The 21,675-nt window shown below is 46.1% G+C and overlaps 1 protein-coding gene across 1 annotated transcript; it reads left to right on the forward strand.

Annotated features, from left to right (window-relative positions):
• Positions 1–615: 615 nt before the first annotated feature.
• Positions 616–4,224, forward strand: LOC147422855 (protein NRT1/ PTR FAMILY 8.2-like). The gene is made up of 6 exons (XM_086503223.1): positions 616–911; positions 1,027–1,244; positions 1,341–1,849; positions 2,260–3,025; positions 3,175–3,237; positions 3,967–4,224. The coding sequence occupies exons 1-6, from the start codon at positions 758–760 to the stop codon at positions 4,138–4,140; spliced, it is 1,884 nt and encodes a 627-aa protein (XP_086359349.1). The 5' UTR covers positions 616–757; the 3' UTR covers positions 4,141–4,224.
• The last annotated feature ends 17,451 nt before the right edge of the window (positions 4,225–21,675 follow it).

Consider the following 21,675-nt stretch of genomic DNA (forward strand, 5'->3'; position numbering starts at 1 on the left):
TAGTGTTGTAAGAGTCTCTCTTTGCCTCAAGTTTGTGCGCCTAGTGTTTTGTGTGAGCTGTGTGTTGTGGATGTGTTTGTATGTGTGTGTGCTCGCCTGCTTGCTTGCATTGATTGTGGTGCTTGGTTGTTTGATGGTTTTGACGCTTTCTTTGCCATTTAATTCTGTTGTATTGGGAGTTTTAGGAGGAGGATGATGGTGTGGTAGGGTTGGGTGGTGGAGGCCTCCTTCTCTCGAGGGTATTGTCCTACTAATTTGAAGTTTTTCATGCAAGAGTTCTCCCTTCATCATCAACAAAAGGCTTTGAACCTCCTCTATCCTTAATGACCCAGTTATCAATGATTTTTAAACCTCTCTATTCAGATGCCCAGTTCACACATCTTTGACGTGGTAATCGATTTTAAAGCACAAGAAAGCTTATGACGACTTTGGTTAACATTGAGTTTAAAAATAGTTCACACCAGTATGGTCGGCCACCTTCGGTCTCTCTCTCTCTCTCTCTCTTTCTCTCTCTTTCTATCGCATGTCCAAGAGCTTTTAGCCTTCATCACTTGCACGACGTGTAAAGGAGACTCCCTTCCGCCATATTATGTTAAGTAGATGGTTGAAAGACACTCTAGTGTGAGGGTGTGTTCATTGGTCCTTTGGACCGGAACCACATTTGACTCAGCTCACTTGCTCCTTTCTACTTCATTTAGGTAGGCTAGTCACTGCTCAGCCACCGTCTGTGATCGCGTAGAGAGCTGTGATTCGAAGAATGGTTGGGCAAGAAGATCTACACCAAGTTCTTCTACGTGAAGATGACAAGGAGCCTGCTAGTTCAAGACTGCAGACGTTTGATTGGCTTGGCAGATCAGATGCACTCCAGCCCCGAAAATTGGGCGGCAAGAGGACATTGCTGTTCACCACAGGTAAATTTTACCAAGATTGTGCCTGCATGTGCATGCGTGAGCGTGTATCATTGCTCTGGCTCTTTACTTTGGGGTTTTGTTCACGACAATTGCCATGATGTGTGGTGCGTTGAAGGTACCATATGCCTGTGGTACATGGCGTATTTTGGGATCTTCTTCAATCTGGTGCTTTTCTTCAGAAATGTGTTTGGCTTCGGAAGTGGGGTCGCTGCGAGCGAGACGACCAATTGGATGGGATCTATGTTCTTGGCTTCCTTGCTTGGGGCTTTGATTGCAGAATCGTTCCTTGGTCGCTTGTGGACTTGTGCCGTGTCCCAAGTAATTGCAATGACGGTGGGTGTCTGGTGGCACGAATGTAGGACATTTACATAATTCAAGCACTACAATTCACCAGTTTTTTGATGTTATTCTTACTTCTGCTTCTGAAAGGGCATGGCCTTGATGATGATAGCAACCAATGTAGTACTATCCTCTGGAAAAACAACATGGGCAGTGCGTGCTTTCTTTTACTTCTCCATATATCTCCTATCCATCGGCTGCGGTGCATTTCAGTCAACTTTACAATCTCTTGGAGCAGATCAGTTTGACACAGATGGAGATAAGGCGATTTTTTTTACACGTTATTTGATTCTCAACAATGGGGGTATGGCCTTGGCAGACACATTGGTTGTGTATGTGGTATCAGCCAAGGGTTGGCTGTTTGGTTTTGGCTTGGCTACAATGCTTGGGGCAGGGGGCTTGGTTTTTTTTGTTGCAGGCATTCCCTTTTACAGGCAGTATAGACACAAAGGCAATCCTTACCAAAGAGCATTGCAGGTTCTGGTTGCGGCAACCAGAAAGTGGAGGGTTGCATTTCCTATTGACTCGGATTCTCTTTATCAGGAATGCCTGAATGACAAAGAGGGCAAGCCTGTGATGAAGCACACGAACAGCTTGAGGTATAAATGCATTTCTGTTCCCAGAGCCTTGAAAGAATAGGTTTATTAGTGTATGCAGAATCTTTCATATATGTTTTGAAAGTGCTGTCAAAAGTTGTGTAATTTTTCCTGGATGCATTTGTTTCATGAATGTCTGTCGTGTTGTGGTCTAAGTCTGGTAGACGATGGTTGTCTGTGAAGTGGGAATACTGGCTAAGGTTAGATGTGTTGATGACATGGAGCACCTTTGGGTTGCCTTGATAGACGATACAGTAGCGGGGAATAACAAACCTTTCTAGAGGGGGCAAATAACCATTAATTTGATATCCAAAAGGTTTGATTTTATTGGTCCTGTACTCTCTCTCTCTCTCTCTCTCTCTCTCTCTCTCTCTCTCTTTGACTTGATAATATTGTGCACGGCATGTATGTAGGTGGCTTGACAAGGCCGCAACATTTATCCCATCGGACTGTGACAATAATGGCATAAGAGACCAATGGAAGTTAAGTACTGTTACAGAAGTAGAAGAGATGAAAGCTGTATTGAGGCTGATACCTGTATGGGCAAGCAGCATTTTTTTTAATACGATATATTCTCAGGCAGGCACCCTGCTTGTGGAGGAGGGGACACTCATGAACACCAGCATTGCAGGTGGACTTACCATGGAGCCCGCTACGATGAATCTGTTCAACATTCTTGTGGTGGTGCTTGTGGCACCTCTATACAATGCCACGGTGGTGCCATTGGCACGTAGGACTACAGGGCATCCCCGTGGTCTCTCACCGCTTCAACGGACAGGTGTAGGCTATGTAGTGTCCATCATTGCTGTCTCACTTGCGGCAATATTGGAGGCTTACCGTTTGCACTGCCATGAGAAGGGGTTATCAGCACCCTCCATTTTCTGGCAGGTGCCGGAGTTTGTACTGCTGGGGTTTGCCCAATTTCTGGCTGGCATAGGGCAGTTGGAATTCTTCTATTCATATGCACCATCCTCGTTACGCAGTTTGGGTAGCTCTTTCTGCTTGACCTGCATTGCACTTGGCAGCTATGTGAGCTCATTGCTTGTGTGGGTTGTGACTATGGTGAGCACCCAAGGTGGGCAGGCAGGGTGGTTACCTCAGGAGCTGAATGATGGCCATCTAGACTATTTCTTTTGGCTGTTGGGAGGTCTGGCTTTTCTCAACTTTCTCTGCTTCACGGTATGCGCCATGTCCTTCATGCGCCACCAGACAGCCCAGCAATCTGAGGGTACTTCTCAATGAGCCTCACCTCATGCTCCATCTTCTACTGGTAGCTATGCAATGGCTGGAGCAGCTTGTAAGGTCTTCGTAAGCTTTTGTTGATCCAGTGCAACTTGGTGCTTGCTTGCTATGTGATCGTTGCGATGGCGTGGTTGTCAACCACATTCTTTGTAAGTCTAAGCGCGAGCCATTCCTCACAAGTCAATCTTGTGGTCATCACAGTGGATATTAATGCTTGTGATATTCTTGTTAGCATGCATGTTTGGCTATTCATAAACTCATGTCGTTTGAAGCATGTACGGTTGGTGGGGGAAGAGTTGGTGTGCACTGGGTAAGGTTATCCATGTAATGAGTAATTTCTTAGTAACATCATACAAAGAATTGATGATTGACCAAATTTTTACTGCTACTAACTTAATTCATTTTTCTTTTTAGCAATTGTTTTTTTAATGTCTTTCTTGATCTCTTTGTTTCATGTTTGTATTAGCTAGCATATCATTTGTTAAATTGAATAAGCATATCATTATTCTCTCAACCTTCTAGTTTTGAATGCTGGAAGTTTAATGGATGACTGAAGTACCTTGAATTGTCCGTTGTTTTGACCTAACTCAACTATTCTCCCTCTGAATCTCTGAAAGAAGCTTTGTTGGATAAGCGAGATGAGCATACATTTTATTACTCTGTAACTTTTGATCCTTCTTGGACCTACCTTTGGATGTGGAGCATTGAGTTTTTCTTTGTTTTCTTGCTTGTAATTACTGGGTCCCCTTTCTTTAAGTGTCCAGGGTCGGGGGGCAGGCAATCTGCACCGCCCATCTACTGTATATTAAAAGTCGGAATCTTGTTGTCAAGCTTTGGATGTACGACAACTAAGCTGCTGTAATCTGCAACGTGCACAGCCAATCAATCGAATCCAAGTCAGCACACGGAACACAGAATGTCGAGCAAATCAAAACTGCACTGCATGGAATGATGCCGTGCAACATCTCAGCACAGGCACTGTATCCTGTGGTCGCCTGCAGAGGGTACATACCATTCCCATAATCAGCAGAGGACCATTCCCTACACCTTAATTTCAGATGCATCTTAAAATATCAAAACGAATTATTTAGCTCAGACCTCAAGATGTTAAGCAATCATGTTAAGTACGATTATATGTGATGTCATTCTGATCAAAAGCAAATTACTATCCTTGAAGTCGCAAAGATGAAAAATACAATTAACCTTGTTTTCTTTTCGGCCAGTCTATAAACAGGATACAAAAATGGTACTTTCCCTTCCTTTCTTTTTTGGGCTTATCTTGCACATGTTTTAGTAATGAAAGCACAAAGCATACTACTCTTAGCCTTCTCTTTCAAGTACAAACATACAAAACCGTTCTATCGGGGATGGTCACTCAAGATTACAATGATCATGATGCTTTTATGAACATCTTTCATTACAATTTCTATTTTGAAAAAGGTGTCTATTTATAGCCAGAGCTGGGGAAGGTGAAGCCTAGCATGGCAAAGCAAACAGATAAGGAATGTTGAGGGTCTCGTACAAAATAAAAACCTGGAAAAGAGAGTGATGAGGCTACATATATAAGTGATTACATGTATTTCTAACTTGTAATTATGATGACGTATGGTTTAAGAGTTAAGTTTCATGTGCACACTTAATCGATTATCCATGCCTCACATTGTCGGTTTGCAATTCTCTTAAAAGGATGTGACTCAGAACATAAAAGGGTGTAGAAAACGGTGTGGCACAAATATATATTTGAAGCGCTTTGTTGAGAGACTCGAAGAGAAACAAGCCATATGAAAACTGGCGCTCTGTTATGATCTTTATTATGTGATTGGGATTTCGAAGCACCTTCTTAATAAATGGCATTTTTTAAATGTCCTTTGGAAGCAAGTTTAATGCATATGCTACACAAGAAACCGAAATTGCGAGGTACTTTTCTTAGATAGATAAGCCATCACCCTTGTGGTTCGAGGTGTTATGCACCATAATAACTGCTACATTTTTGGGCCCACCAACTCGGTGGATGGCACACTCGTATACCTTTTTCAAGTACTTGGAAGTCTTCTATTTGAGAGAGGTATCAATGCCCTCCAATAACATTGAACCTTGGGACAGATAATCAGGACGTTGGTCAAGGACTTTTTTTGGCAGCTTGTTTATCGTTCGAGCGCTATGGTACAACCAAATGCCATGACAATGTTAAGCACTGTTGCTTCAATATAGCCTACATACTGCTCTTAACTTTGTCCACATATTCTTTGGCATTTTATAGGCATTACAAACATTTTTAGCTATGGAAATTCACGGACGCAAAGCGGACCCCGAACCCCGACGGCCTTTAAAACGTCAGGGGCCGAATGGCGCATCTCGAGCCTGCTATGGTAAAGCAAACAGGGGGCACCACCTAGCTTTGAGCGGCTAAGACGCAAAGCCCACGATGATATGAACACCGCAAGCCTTCACACCGAGAGAGAGGAAAGGGGAGAGAGAGAGAGAGAGAGAGAGAGAGAGAGAGAGAGAGAGAGAGAGAGAGAGAGAGAATACTTGCAATTGATGAAAACAACCTCAGGGGTGTGAGGGTGAGTTATTTCTGCAATATTTACAAGGTGGCGTGCCGTGGTGGTAGAGAGGTAGGGGGAGGAGATGGTGCAACCTACTTGGTGCGTTCTCTAGGGCGACTCAATGATTGTGAATACTCATCGCCAAGAGCATGCATACGTGTGTGCATCGACCATTGGAGTCAAGAGATGGATGTGGTTCCCTTTGCATGGTGCAATTTTCAAGGCAAACCCAACACACAAGACCCCCTCCCCGTGATGGTGATGGTGTTAATCCCTCCTCCTACACTATACCCAATGCTTGGTTCCACATGAGTTGCCCCCCCCTGATAGTGACCTTTTAGTGCCAATTTATAGGTGTTGGTTGCTTGGATTATGGTAATCCCAGTGTGGTTAGGGTAATCTTAATCTGGGAGACAAAGCAAGTGGTAGGCCCGGTGTGGTTGACCCTTGCTTTGTTTTGGGGGAGGTTATTAAAAGATGGGAATCTCTAGGTGGGCCTTTATGACCATCACCTACAGAGAGGATATTTACAAAAATGAAAATTTACAATGGTTCGGGTGAAAACTGAAGATAATGATAAAAATAATCTAAAATTATTGGGATGGCGTCGTGGTTGCATGTTGCCGGAGAATGGCGTGCTGTCGGTGCGTCGGTGTTGAGCGTACTTCTTTCGGAGACGGCCGGGGCATGCCTTCGACGCATTTTCTCTTTTTGTTGTTGGTGGCGCGTACTTTGGATCCTTCTTCTTTTTGTTTGTTGATGTTGTAGCTGTTTTCTTCGTATTTGCGGTGTGGTGCGTATATGCGTGTGTATATTTGTGCATGAGGCGGGTGTGTGTGTGTTTTGTGTAGGAATGTGCGTGTGAAAACGTGCGTGGGAAGGGGGGCTATATTTATATAATGTAAATATAGTTTTTTTTCTTTTTTTTTTTCCTCTGGCGGATGGCCGGCCGCATGTTTTCCTGCGAAAGGTGGATAAGGGGGGGGGGGGGGGGGGGGAGGTAGGATAGGGGGTGTGTGTATGTGGTGTGTGAGTGTGTGTGTGTGTGTGTGTGTGTGTGTTGGCGTATTGCGCTGCGCTGTTCGCGAGGGCGTATGTGTGTGTGCGTTGACTGCGGACTGGCCTGCCCGTGAGGGCGTGTGTGTGTGTGTGTGTGTGTTGACTGCGGACTGGCCTGCCCGTGAGGGCGTGTGTGTGTGTGTTTGGATTGCAGCGCACAACGCTTGGGGAGAGAGGGGAGAGAGGGGGGGGGGGGGGGGAGAATAGGGGTGTGTGTGTGCGGGTGTGTGAGTGTGTGTGGTGGCGCTACTGTCTGTGAGAGAGAGAGAGAGCCTTCGTGCTGGCGTGGCCTGCGGCATCCAGATGAGAGAGAGAGAGAGAGAGAGAGAGAGAGAGAGAGAGAGAGAGAGAGAGAGAGAGAGCCTTTGCGCTGGCCGTGAGAGGGAGAGTGAGGGAGAGGGGGAGGGGAGAGAGGTGATTAGGGATAAGAGATAGAGAGTGTGTGTGAGGGAGAGTGAGGGGGGGGGGGGGTGTGGCGGGGTATGGGAGATGTGTGGGTGAGAGGGAGAGGGGGGGTGTGCTGTCTTGCATGGGAGCTTGAGGACGAGGGGGGGATTAGTCAATGGGTGGGGGGGGGTGTAAGGAATATATTTGTGGGCCAAAGAGGGGGGGAATGAGGCCGAGGGGGGGTGTGAATGAGCTGAGGGAGGGTGAGGCGAGCGGGTGGGGAAGAGGGAGGAGGGGTCGGGGAAGGAATATTGGCGGGCCAAAGAGGGGGGGGGGGGGGGGGAATGAGGGTAGAGGGTAATGTGAGGGGAGGCGTAGGGTGAGTGTGAGAGTGAGTGTAAGAATAAAGGAGAGCGGAAAGGAGGGGAGTTCTCATGCGGCTCACACCGAGGGAGCGCGAGAGAGGGGTTGGGGGTTTCTTTCTGAGTTTTTGCCTGGCCGGGGAGGGTAAATCGGGAGAGAGAGATATTAGGGAAGGGGGTATGTAGGGAAAATGGGGAAGAGAGAGTGCGAGGGTTTTATCCGATGCCCGTAGGGGGGGGGGGGGGGGGGAGAAAAATAAGCTACGATGGGGGGGTACTAAGAGTCGGGGGGGGGGGGGGGGGGGGGTGAAATGAGTTTTTTTTTTATAAAAAAATGATTTCCGAAAGTCGGCTATCATTAGCCCTCTCTCTTTTGGCTAGAGGCATTCATGCTTCTAGCCCTTCTTCAGTTTCTTCAGCTGTAGAGTTAGAGGGTTCTCCCTCTTCTGGAATGTCTAACACGAATTCTGGGTCAAACCTAAGAAAATACCTCTTCAGTCTCCATCCATTGACTCTAGTCTTGTGAATTCTCCCATCTGCTTCCATCAGCTTATAGCTGCCGTTGTCGTAGCGCTTCTTGATGATGAATGGCCCTTCCCATCTGGGTTGAAATTTCTTATCCTTCCTAGTGTCAAATCTGTTGTCGTATCGCAGTACTAACATGCCTTTTTCCAGTCCTTTCTCTTTAAGCCCTTGATTGAAAGTGAGTCGGCGTCGTTCTGCCTGTGCTGCATAATGATTGATTGCTTCTTCCCTATCCAGTTGGAGTCTCTCTAGATCCAGGATGTGGTTTCAAAGGTTTACGATTGGACGGTGGGTCTGGCTGGCCAAGACTCGTAAGCTGGCTATTTGTACCTCAATGGGTAGAATTGCCTCCTTCCCATAAACTAGATGGAAAGGAGTGAAACCTAGTGATGTTCGGAACGTTGTTCTGTAGGCCCAAAGAGCTGCCATGAGATGTTTATCCCAATCTCCTGTATGGTTGTTCACCTGTTTTGTGATGATTTTGCAAATCATTCCATTTACCTTCTCTACCAGACCATTGCATTGTGGATAGTATGGTGTGGAATGCCGACGTGTGATGCCTAACTTCTTCATCAGTTCTCCTACCAGTTTTCCTCTGAATCCTGGTCCTCTATCTGATATTATCTCAAGAGGAGCGCCAAAATGGCAAATGATATGCTCAAAAATAAACTTTGCCACCTCTTGGACTGTAATGCGGGTGGTGGCCGCTGCTTCTGCCCATCGCGTCATGTAGTCTACAACCACTATGATGTACAGTTTACCTGATTGGGCCCTTGGTAAAGGACCAATTGCATCTATTCCCCATTTCTCAAAAGGACCATATGAAGTGATAGGGGTTTGTGGCTCGTAGGTTAGCGTGCGATCACTGGCCACTTGACAAGCCCTACATGTTTTACACCAATGGTGTACATCTCTGTTCAAACTAGGCCAAAAGTATCCTGCTTGTAGAATCTTCCTACTGGTGATATCTAAAGAAAAATGACCAGCGCAGACGCCGTCATGGCAACTTGAAATTACCTCTGTGATTTCACTGGAGGTTGGCACCTGCCTGAGAATTTGATCTTTGCCCTTACAATACAAGTGGTCGTCTATAAGGCGGTACCTAGTAGTCTTCCTTACCAGCCATTGTTTTTGGCCTTTAGTGTGTCCTGTTGGACATTCCCCTGTATTTAGAAAGCTGATGATATCAGGCATAGCGTCACTGCCTTGGAAGAGGGGTAGTTTTAATTTGATTGCTCCTATGGGAACATCTTGTATTCTTTCTTTAGCTAGTGCATCTGCCTCTTGATTTTCTGCTCTGGGAACATGGAAGAGCTTTACTACTTCAAACTTCTTCAGAAGGTCCTTAACTTGGCGAACTTGACCAAGTAAAACCTGATTTTTTGCACTCCCAGGTGCCATTTATCTGCCTTATCAAAAGCAAAGCGTCGCCGAACACATTCAAGCGCTGAATTTTTTGGGAAATACAGTGTTCTAACCCAAGGATTAGGGCTGCATATTCTACCTCATTGTTAGAGTGGGAGTGTAATAACTGTCCCATGGAGAATACTCTTTCCTACTGTTCATTGAAAATGACGATGCCTGCTGCTGACTGATCCATTGTTCTCTTGTATGCTCCGTCAAAGAAAAGAGAGTGAGCTCTCTAGCTTAGGGCTCTCTTTATCTGGTATTCCTTCCTTTGCTTCCGTGTTGACCCTCAACTTCTTCTCGTAATGGCGATGAGTGAGAATTCCTGCTAGACTAGCCCTGGTGGAGTTTTCTACTTGCATGGTGTAGTCAAACTCTTGTATTCTAATTAACCACTTTGAGATCCTAAATGAGACATCCATGTGTCGCATTACATAAGGGAAAACCTCTTCCATTGTCAGGATTACAAATGGTCTAGGCAGGAGATAGGAGCGGAATTTCGTGGTAGCAAACATTAGTGCCAGAACCATGTGTTCTACTTCGGTGAATCCCTTTTTTGATGGGGTCATGACTCGACTAGAGAAGTAAATAGGGCGCATGAAAGAAGTTTTGGGATCCTTTTGCATTAGCACTGCTCCCAGAGTATCATTTCCCACACTAGGGTTCACATAGAATGGCTCGTCCCACTTAGGAGGTGAAATAGTGGGAAGCTTAGATAGGACTTGCTTTACCTCAGTAAACTGCTGCTCATTCTCTTCACTCCATGAGAAAACATCCCTTTGGGTGAGTTGTTGTAGGGGAAGGACCATTTGAGATAGCAGGTGAATGAACCTGCTTAAATATCTTACCTTCTGAAGGAAAGAAACCAACTGATTGGCGGTGGTGGGAGATGATAAAGATACCAGAGCCTGAATTTTGCTAGGGTTAGCCTCGATTCCTTTCGCTGAAATTACATGACCAAGGAGAGTGACCTTGCTCTCACCAATGTGGCACTTGTCCACGTTGAGTTGGCCACCCAGGGTTTGTAGCCTAGTTAAGCCATCATAGACTTTGCTTAGATGAAGGGCTCATGAGCTATAGATGCAAAAATCATCTATGAAAACCTGTATTGATGTTCCAAAGTAGGGTTGGAAAACAAATGTCACATAGCATTGAAATGTGGCTGGGGCGTTGGTGAGGCCAAATGGCATTACTATGTAGGCAAAACATCCCCAAGGTGTGATGAAGGTTGTCTTCTTCTGATCCTCCTCTGCAATGCTAATATGGAAGTATCCTGAGTAGCCATCGCATACTATGTAGCGTTCGTGACCTGCCACTTCATTGAATATTTCATCCTGGAATGGGAGGGGAAAATGGTCCCTCTTTGTGGCTGCATTGAGAGGTTTATAATCCACACAGACTCTCCACTTACCATTTGTTTTTGGTGTAACTACTACTGGGGAGACCCATTCTGAGTCTTCGACAGGATAGATAAAACCTGCTTGTAGAAAACTCCTTACTTCTTTAAGCAATGCCTCTTGTTGGATTACTCCAAGTCTTCTAAGCTTCTGTACTACGGGTTTACTGCCTTCCTTGAGTTTTATGTGGTGTTGCACTACTGTAATTCCCGTGATCTTATCATAGCCATCAATGAACAAAGTAGTGAAGTTGCCTAACATGGAGACATACTCCTTCCTTTCTTCATTGGTTAACTCATTTGAGAGCATTTTTTGTAGCTTACCTGCATCCTCCAATGACTGCTTACCTGATGGTCCCTCTTGGTTTGCTGAGGTTGCTTCAGATTGTGTTAATCAGTTTGGGTCTTTAAGAATGACTCCCATTACTTCGATGCTACTGTCACTCCCGTCAGTGGTGGTTGTGTCTTCTCTTGAGGTAGACGAGGAGTCGCTGGTGGACTCGTCTTCTGAAGCCTCCAAGATCATATTGCGCTGCTTTCTAGTCCTCATGTCCTAGAATATGGACTTCCCTTTAGCATCCTTCATCTGGATCACCCCGGTGCTCCAATCTTGTTTAGCTTCCATGGCCATAAGCCAAGGCCTTCCAAGAATGATGGGGTAGCCCTCCCCTTTGTGTGGCATGACGAAGATGTCTACCTCTACTTCCGTATTGAATGCTTTCACTTTGACCACATTTACAATGCCTACGCATTTTACTCTTACATTGTTTGCCATCTTGGCTCGGCAGGTTGCCGGCCTACTTACCTCTAGACCTAGATGACGCATCATCTTTTCACTCATGACGCATATTTATACGCCACCATCTATGTAGACGTTTGAAATCCGCTGCCCTTTGATGTGAGCGTCCATGGTTGGCAAGATGTCATCGAGATCCCTCCTAGAGATAGCCCCAACTATCTGTGGTTTTGATTTTCTGGTACTTACCATTTTCGTCCATTGCCTCCTCATTCTGGGTGCAAGGTGGAGTAATTGGGGCCAAGTTATCTTCGGGCCCTGCATTAACACATTCTGAACTAAGTCATAGGGTTGTGCCTCCTCACCTAGTGAGAAGTCCACGATGTCTATCTTCCGACGCGGTTTAGCTGCTTGCTTGCTAGACTCGGCTTTCCCTTTCATCTTCTCTTCTTTTTGAGATGCCTCCTCGTGCCTCGCACGTTTCACTCCCATAGCATCCACTTCTTCTACCTTCGCTTTTCCATTGTGCTTCTCTCGAGATGACTCTTCTACATTCGCCTTCCCTTTAGACTCTACGCTAATAACACTCACTGCTTGGTTCACCGCAGGTGGTGGGGGTAGTGGCGGAATGAGAGGTTGGGGTGGTGGTTGCTGTTGTATAGGTGGTCGCAGGATTTGGATTGCTGGGATTGGTCCTGGCTGTCTTGGTGGTGGTCTTACTCTTGGCGGAGAGATCTGATTCTGTCTCCCCCCTCTATTGAAATTCTGCCTTCTTGGGTGTGGACAGTAGTACATTCCATGGCCGTCTTCCCCGTAGTTGTAACAGTGGTATTCTGGGTTCTGCCTTCGTTGTCCCCTTCCTTGTTCTGGATTTCTGCCAGATGCATGCCCTTGCTGCACCAGATGCACAAATAAACTCTCTAGTTGGGTGGTGATGCGACTCAGCAGGTCTTGCTGTTCCTCTGATGTCTCCTGTGGTTGGACTCTATGATTGGCTGTTGCAGCCACTGGGGTTGGTCGGGCCGAGCTTGTTTCCTCTGACTCGTTTACTCTTGCTTGCATGTGCAGTTGCTTGTCTTTAAGGTGGGCTACTTCGACTGCCAACTCATATGTTGCAGGAAACCTTCCCTTCACCTTCTCTCTAAGTGGAGACCATAGACTAGCAATGAAACGATCCTTCTTCAGGAAATTAGGCGCTCCTTTGCCTTCCTCTAGTATGGCAACCCACCTCTCCCATAAGTCCACAAACTTTGACTCATAGGTGGCATACTCCAGCATGCCTGTCTGCTTTAATTCTGTCAATATCTTCCATAGCTTCTCCGAAGTTGTGCTTCCACCACACCTCTTTACAAAAGCAGCCCTTAACACATCCCATGTATTCTTGGTAGCTTGGGGCAATGCATTATACCAGGACTTGGCCTCTACTTTCATCAGTAGAGGAAAAATTCTGAGTCGTGAAGCGTCGTCATCTTTGTTGGAGATGACACAAGCAATGTCAAAATCGTCCAAAAAATCGATGGTGAGATCTTCACCCTTCTTTCCACTGAACGTGGGGGAAGAAACACTTGCCATGGTGGTGACTCGGGAAATTACAAACCTTAAAAAAAAAAAAAAACATCAACAGCAACGGCTCATAGCGGTTTTTACAGGGGCGAATGGATAGGTTAAAACAGGATAAAAATAGAGACATTAAAGAAATGATGGTAATCTAGTATGGGGAGAATGATAGGGTTCGGGGAATTGAGGATTTCTCCTAGTACTGCCGCACCGAATAGGTAAACGATCTTTTGTTGGTAGAAGACTTTCCTATCTACATAGATATTCACATGCATATGCTACAAGAATCTGAACGGGAATGCCGTCGGCCCATTTTCCATCATGCACAGAGGGTGAAATACTTACTTATACTCTTACCATGTCAGTGTTGATGAGTCGGCACATCCACAAGAGGTCATCGCCTTTCATGGGCTCTACCCTTCCTTCTTTGCTTAGCACATACGGGGTGATGGCGACGCGTCTGACCACTCCCAATCTCTTGGCTAATAGCAATTGTAGGTAATTTCCATAATCGGCGTGTTGCATGAATTCTACTCCATTCAGCTGCAGCTCATCTCCAGCCCACTAGGTCTCTCCCGTGGTATAGAGCTTCTTCAGGATGAGTTGTACAAGGAGGGGAGGAAGGTCCTCCACTCGCTTCCCAAAACAGCGAGAGCAGTAGCCGAACCACTCTTCTCTAGGACATGGGAATCTTCTCACCACTTCTTCTTCTGGATTGTCGAAGTGGATTAGTAGCACTCGCATGCGTCGTGCAAATCGGTAGGCGACCTTCCGTCGTTTAGCTTTGGATGACTTTCTCTTTGACAAAGTGGGTACAACCCGGCTCTCTGAGCTTGAAGCACTTGCTTGGCCAGATGCCTCTCCCTTCGGGGTCATGTGTTTCCAAGCTAGCCTATCTTCTCCTTGCCCTTGGCTCGAGCAGCCCTATAGGCCACTTTGGGGTTTTATCTTTGACTGTAGTTTCTTTAGGGAAAAGAGGCCTCACCGTCTGCTTCCCTTCCTTGATGTGAATGACCTCCTTGCGATGAATATCAATGTAGAAGACTTCAGCCCTTCCGCTGCCTTCGTTGCCGGCACTCACCGACCGTGTGCCTTGGTTCACAACAGTGATGGCACCTCACCAATCTCCCACCTGATGCTTTCGATTTATAGTTAGAACGAGTGACACGAGGTGGAGAATCTACCTCTTGAATGCTGATGACACTGCAGCCGGGTAGTAGCACCTCAATGAAGGCGGCTAGGGCCTTCTTCCTCTCTTCTTCTTCCGTCCTCCAGTTAGAAAATTCCTTCAGCCACTCGTCCATGATTGATAGTGGGAGTCACTTTCAGCATTGTAAACTGAAGGGTCTTAGAAAAGCCCTCCTCAGTGGGGGAACCAAATGACGGACGCAAAGCGAACCCCGAACCTTGACGGCCTCTAAAACGCCGGGGACCGAATGGCGCGCCTCCAGCCTGCCACAGTAAAGCGAAAAGGAGGCACCACCTAGCTTTGAGCGGCTAGGACGCAAAGCCCACGATGATATGAACACCGCAAGCCTTCACACCGAGAGAGAGGAAAAGAGAGAGAGAGAGAGAGAGAGAGAGAGAGACAGAGAGAGAGAGAGAATACTTGCAATTGATGAAAACAACCTCGGGGGTGTGAGGGTGAGTTATTTCTGCAATATTTACAAGGTGGCGTGCCGTGGTGGTAGAGAGGTAGGGGGAGGAGATGGTGCAACCTACTTGGTGCGTTCTCTAGGGCGACTCAATGATTGTGAATACTCATCGCCAAGAGCGTGCATACGTGTGTGCATCGACCATTGGAGTCAAGAGATGGATGTGGTTCCCTTTGCATGGTGCAATTTCCAAGGCAAACCCAACACACAAGACCCCCTCCCCGTGATGGTGATGGTGTCAATCCCTCCTCCTACACTATACCCAATGCTTGGTTCCACATAAGTTGCCCCCCCCTGATAGTGACCTCTTAGTGCCAATTTATAGGTGTTGGCTGCTTGGATTATGGTAATCCCAGTGTGGTTAGGGTAATCTTAATCTGGGAGACAAAGCAAGTGGTGGGCCCGGTGTGGTTGACCCTTGCTTTGTTTTTGGGGAGGTTATTAAAAGATGGGAATCTCTAGGTGGGCCTTTATGACCTCTGTGGTGTGTGTGTGTGTGTGTGTGTGTGTGTGTGTGTGTGTGTGTGTGTGTGTGTGTTGGCGTATTGCGCTGCGCTGCCCGCGAGGGCGTATGTGTGTGTGCGTTGACTGCGAACTGGCCTGCCCGTTAGGGCGTGTGTGTGTGTGTGTGTGTGTTCGTACTGCAGCGCACAACGCTTGGGGAGAGAGGGGAGAGAGGGGGGGGGAGAATAGGGGTGTGTGTGTGCGGGTGTGTGAGTGTGTGTGGTGGCGCTACTGCCCGTGAGAGAGAGAGAGAGAGCATTCATGCTGGCGTGGCCTTCGGCATCCAGATGAGAGAGAGAGAGAGAGCCTTCGCGCTGGCCGTGAGAGGGAGACTGAGGGAGAGGGGGAGGGGAGAGAGGTGATTAGGGATAAGAGATAGAGAGAGCGTGTGAGGGAGAGTGAGGGGGGGGGGGGGGGGGGGGGGGGGGTGTGTTGTCTTGCATGGGAGCTTGAGGACGAGGGGGGGGATTAGTCAATGGGTGGGGGGGGTGTAAGGAATATATTTGTGGGCCAAAGAGGGGGGGGAATGAGGCCGAGGGGGGGTGTGAATGAGCCGAGGGAGGGTGAGGTGAGCGGGTGGGGAAGAGGGAGGAGGGGTCGGGGGAAGGAATATTGGTGGGCCAAAGAGGGGGGGGGGGGGAATGAGGGTAGAGGGTAATGTGAGGGGAGGCGTAGGGTGAGTGTGAGAGTGAGTGTAAGAATAGCGGAGAGCGGAAAGGGGGGAGTTTTCATGCGGCTCACACCGAGGGAGTGCGAGAGAGGGGTTGGGGGTTTCTTTCTGAGTTTCTGCCTAGCTGGGGAGGGTAAATCGGGAGAGAGAGATATTAGGGAAGGGGGTATGTAGGGAAAATGGGGGAGAGAGAGTGCGAGGGTTTTATCCGATGCCCGTAGGGCGGGGGGGGGGGGGGGGGGGGGGGAGAAAAATAAGCTACGGTGGGGGGGTACTGAGAGTGGGGGGGGGGGGGGGGGTGAAATGAGTTTTTTTTTCTTTTTTTTCTTTGATTTCCGAAAGTCGGCTATCAACATCAATGCATCTTTGAAGATGGGATTTCTGATGACATTGAAAGAAATGTCCATGTCAAATGTAACTTCAAAGTATCTTGTGGGTACAAGCCGTGCTAGACAGACAAGGGCTTCCATCCTCTCCTCCGCAACCACCATGACATTGTGTGGATTGGTTGCATCCTTCATCCTATGTCTGTACACACTCCTTATAAATTTGACTCGCATCATGCTTCATTCCTGCCCTTCCATCTTTTATGAAGTAAACCTAGCCGTTTGCAGTTCTTTGCATTACTTGCAAAGTGTACCCTTATGCATGGAGGTGATGCATTGCATTCCAGAGGGTGCATTATTCCTATCGACAAGAGGGTGTATTATTCCTACTAAATCTATAGATTTATAATGAAAGGAGGGCATTTTCAATCCAATTTTAAAAAAATTGTAAAGAAAGAGGGGTGGTTTTATTCAAAACGTAGTAGGGGTTTTTTTATTGACCTTCGATCGCATGTGGTATCTAATATTTTTTACATTGCAACCCACCAGCTCAAACACAGCCAATAGACCTTAAAGGCTCCTAATCTTCTATGTCAACATGAAGGAAAGATCATTGCTCAAAAGCAACCAAGTGACTCCTAGATACATGACCTATATTCACTTGAAGGTAAGAGTGTTGGCACAAAATCAACCAAGTGAATTCTAGAATGTATCCACTATGTATGTAGGTAAGACCACTTGCTTGATAACAATTAAGTGAACCTTGGGACAACCTTTCACGCCTAGGATAAGACCGGGCAGGCAAAGGGTCATGACGGACATGCGATCAAGGGGGTCCCTATTGTTAGCAAGGCATGGCGTATATAGGGCACGGTTGGGTGGAAAGTGCATGCGCTAGTCCCCGATCTTTACACTGGTATCAAAGCTCAGGGGAGGGGGAAGCTATGGAGGGGGGGAAAGCATTGCATGTCAAGACTCTCTCTCTCTCTCTCTCTCTCTCTCTCTCTCTCTCTCTCTCTCTCTCTCTCTGTGCTGTGGCAAGTTCCAAAAAACTCCTATGTCAAGGCAATGAAGCACGCGGGAAAATCCCCTTAGATGCACATGGTCAGGACCAACAAAATTAACAAAAAATGGTGGGGGTTGGCTTGATGGAATTTCTCTGTTTTGCTGAGCAAATTTCTTCATTGTAGCATGAGCAAATGCAGCCTATAGAGGGTGCCATCACCATCTCCAACCCTCGCTTGAGCCCAGATTCATTGCAACGAAGTTTTCCCTCCAATTTTTAGGGTGGACTCCCTAATTTGGGCAACCCCCAATTAAGAGACTTAGCCCATGACAAAGATCCGTAGGTTAGCAGATTGCTTCGACAAGGTCAAGACCTATGACGGCCATGACAGGGGCATTATGTCAATCATCCACGTATAGCATGCAATGCATGTAGCAAGCTGTTGCAAGTTTATTTTGGAAAGCCATGCAAGGCATCACCTTGCTTGGAAATCTTGGCAAAGGACCATTCTAGCACAGACACCTTGGCAATAAGCCTTGGCAAGACCGTCTTGTCATGGTCCCAAAATCGGCAAAGATTTCATGAGAATCTCTACAAATGGGGTCAAGGACTGTTAACCACTTGACTCGGGGATATATAATGTTAGCAATTGGCAAGGCTATGATCCGAGACTCATGGATGAATTTGCTTGGAAATTGACAAGGCTCTCTAAATTTTGGAGCTTCGACAGACACAAGCTTTCATGGAAAAGCACGGTACAAATGAGAAGCGGACTATCAAGCAAAGGTTGCCTAGAAAACATGGTAAGCCAGGGACGGCCCACCCGATTCCATCCAGGTCATGTTGCAAGTCGTGTTGTGGCCGACAAGGCAAGTTGAAGTACACATTTCCTAAGGTACGCCGTTTATTTTTATCTTTGTCAAGAATGTGTTCAATCGTTATGGCATCATGCACGATCTTGCAAGTGGGGTAGTATGCTACTGCACAGGCAAGGCCTCACAGGTTGGTAAGTCATCCAATTGCGAATCGGATAAGGCCCTCGTTGGTAGGAAGTCAAAAATCTATTGAAAAACAATAGATTTATTATATGCACTAAGCAAAGGTATCTGACAAAGAATTTATAGGTTCTTTTCTTGATTGAAATTCGTTTGATTTTTACGACAATAAGGCCGGTGGGTACCACTCACTCATCATGCACGTAATTGATTTTTATTTTTATTGCAAATGTTACCATATACATGTGGTAATGGTGTGTGTGAACACACTAGGACCGCCGGGGCATTTTTTCCCTCTTTAGGAGTTTTCTTCCCCCGAGCATTGTATATACGCCCATCATTCTAGGGCTATCTATCTTTCCATTGCATACTAAGTAACACACTCTTTACTGTGTGCCTTGACCTTCCTTCATCTTCTCCAAGCTGTGTGTGTTTCTCTGCAACCCTAATTCCAACAATTGGTATCAGAGCAGGTTGCGTCCTCCTGGGCTTCGTCGCCAGTTGCTCCAGTACACGCCTACTCACTTTGTCCGATTTCAGTGAGCTTTGGCGAGCGTTCGTAGGTCGACAAATATTTCGGGTTGGCTCGTAGAGCTCGGTCTGCTCAAATTTTTGATTTGGGCTCATTTCGGCCTCCGTTTCCACTACAGACAGTACTGCATAGACTATTTCGTCATTTTGTGCAAATTTTTTGTCAGTGCCGTTTTCTGCATAATAGGTGCCTTATAGTCTTCTACGGTTTGTGCTATATAGCACGTGTTGTTCCTGCTCCGTTTCTCCTATTTTTGGGCGGTTTTCACATTAGGTGCAACATTTACCATGGCTGACAACAACAACACAGATGTGTTCAAGATGTTTGCTGCCGAGGATAGGTTGGATGGGGACAACTACCCTATGTGGGCTTATATGATGCAACATGTTCTTGTGTCAAAGGGCGTCTAGAACATTGTGCATGGCATTGATGTACGTCCTGGTTCTGAGGATGTAGGCGATGTTGAGGATTTTGCAGGTCTTGCTGCAAGGATTGCTGCTGTTAGAGTTGTTTTGCTTACGACAGAACAAGCTCGTTGGGATGCGCAGGCTCATGCATTGATTGCGTTGTCTGTGAAGCGCACCATTGTTCCTCACATCCATTCAGCAAAATCTGCAAAACAGGCTTGGGATATTCTAGAAGGTCTTTATGCAAGCCGCAATGGAGGCTAAAATTGCTTTGCTGCGTAAAGAGCTGGAGTCGAAGATTATGCATGAGGAAGATGATATGGACACTTTCCTTGCTAGTGTCAAGGATATCAATGAGCAACTTATTTCTGAAGGTGAAGTCATTTCAGATAGTTCCCTTGTGCAGACTGTTCTTGATGCCTTACCAGATTCCTACCAGACTTTTGCTAGTACTTGGAGATTGATGACCCAAGGAAATCCTGAAGTTGTCAAGTTTGATGCATTATTCACATTGCTGTTGCAAGAGTCACTTTATAGAAAAAACAGGACTAGGCACCGTGCAGTTGAACAGGCTTTTATTGCTTCTCAAAGAAAGGGTGGTAACAGTAATGCAGCCACTTTTTATGGTTCTGCTGTGAGTGGAAAAAATTCTGTTCCTAATGCTTCTGCTGGCAGCAATTTGTCTGGAAATTCTCGTGATAAGGGCAAAAAGAAGATGCGTTGCCATTATTGTAAAGCTAATGATCACTTGATCAAGTCGTGTCCTAAGTTGAAGGCCAAAGAGACTAAGAAGAAAGAGGGTGGTTCCACTACAAATGCTGGTTCCACTACAAATGCAGTCATTGTTGAGTCTTCTGTGAAAGGAGACTGTAATGCTGATGTTGATGCAGAATGGGCTTTTAGCGCAGAGTGCACTTACAATCTTGTTGTCCATGATGCATGCTTGTCAGTTGCTGCAGATCGCGGTGCTACAAAGCACATTACCTCACATCGTGAATTGTTTACCTCTCTCGAGTCTGTCCCTCATGGGAATTCAGTCACTTGTGCCAACAATGCCTCTTATCCAGTTAACGGACTTGAAAAGATTGTGGTTACTGCTGCTAATGGCAGTTCTTTCACACTTGTTGATGCACTTTATGTACCTGGGATCAAGAAGAATCTCTTGTCTATATCCGCACTTACTAGACTTGGACTTGTAGTCAAATTTATGGATGACAGATGTACAATTCATGATCTCAGTTTTGGTGATGAAATTGTTGCATCTGGCCTTTTGTGTCGTGGGGTGTATAAGATCACTTTGTATGACAAGTGTGGACAAAATTTTGCAAATGCTGTTGTAGATTCAAGGGCTATTTTAGATGCAAAACTTTGGCATGCACGTTTTGGTCATCTGAATTTTGCCAGTTTGCTGCGTTTGCAGAAATCTGATATGGTTGCTTCTTTGCTGCCTCTTGAAGCACCTATCAAACATGTTTGTGAAGGTTGTATTTTGGGTAAGATGCAGCGTTCTAAGTTTTCAAAGGATGGTTCAGTTCGGGCCACATGCAGGTTGCAGCTTGTGCATAGTGATGTTTGTGGGCCCATGCAAACTCCATCCTTGGGCAATTACCTGTACTTCGTGACTTTCATTGATGATTACTCCAGGCATGCATGGGTATTTCCGCTTAAAGCGAAGTCCGAAGTTTTTATGTGCTTCAACAAACAATTTCTGGCTATGGTTGAAAATGTCTCGAAATGTACTATGGGCACCCTCCGTTCCTATCGAGGGGGGGAGTTTATGTCTCATGAATTGAATGCATTTCTTGCTAGTCGTGGGATAAAACACCAATGTACAGTGCCTTATACACCTCAACAAAATGGTGTTGCTGAGAGGAAAAACAGGTCACTTACGGAAATGGCACGATGTATGGTCAAAAGTCAAGCTTTGCCGCATTCTTTTTGGCTTGAGGCCATCATGTGTGCCACTTATGTACTAAACAGGTGTCCTACGAAATCTTTGCAGTCTATTACTCCATATGAAGCATGGCATGATAGAAAGACTTCTATTGAGCACATGCGTATTTTTGGCTGTTTGGCATATGCTTTGGCGCCACAAACACAGCGCAGAAAATTGGATGATAAGGCTGTCAAATGTATTTTTGTTGGTTATAGTGCTAAAAGCAAAGGTTACAGGTTGTATCATCCGCAAACAAAACGTATTCTGGTTTCACGGGATGTAGTGTTTGTGGAAGATTCTATTCAGCCCTTGCTATCATGTACTAGAGACAATAATGTAAGCTCACAAGACATTTATGACACTTTTTTGCCTCTTTTCAGTGGTGGAAATACGAATGCAATTTCCAATGAGGAAAATGTACAGCCTATGGGGGTTTTTGAAAATGTTACAGATCAGCCTATTACTGAAGCAAATGTACATGATGTACTTGATGAGGAAAGGGCTGAAAATGAGCAGGCTATAGGTATGCCAAAATGGCTGGTGCACACTTTGCGTGACAGTAAATTGAATGCACCTTT

Source organism: Adiantum capillus-veneris, chromosome 27, assembly GCF_014529385.1.
Source record: "Adiantum capillus-veneris isolate H3 chromosome 27, ASM1452938v2, whole genome shotgun sequence".
NCBI lineage: Eukaryota > Viridiplantae > Streptophyta > Polypodiopsida > Polypodiales > Pteridaceae > Adiantum > Adiantum capillus-veneris.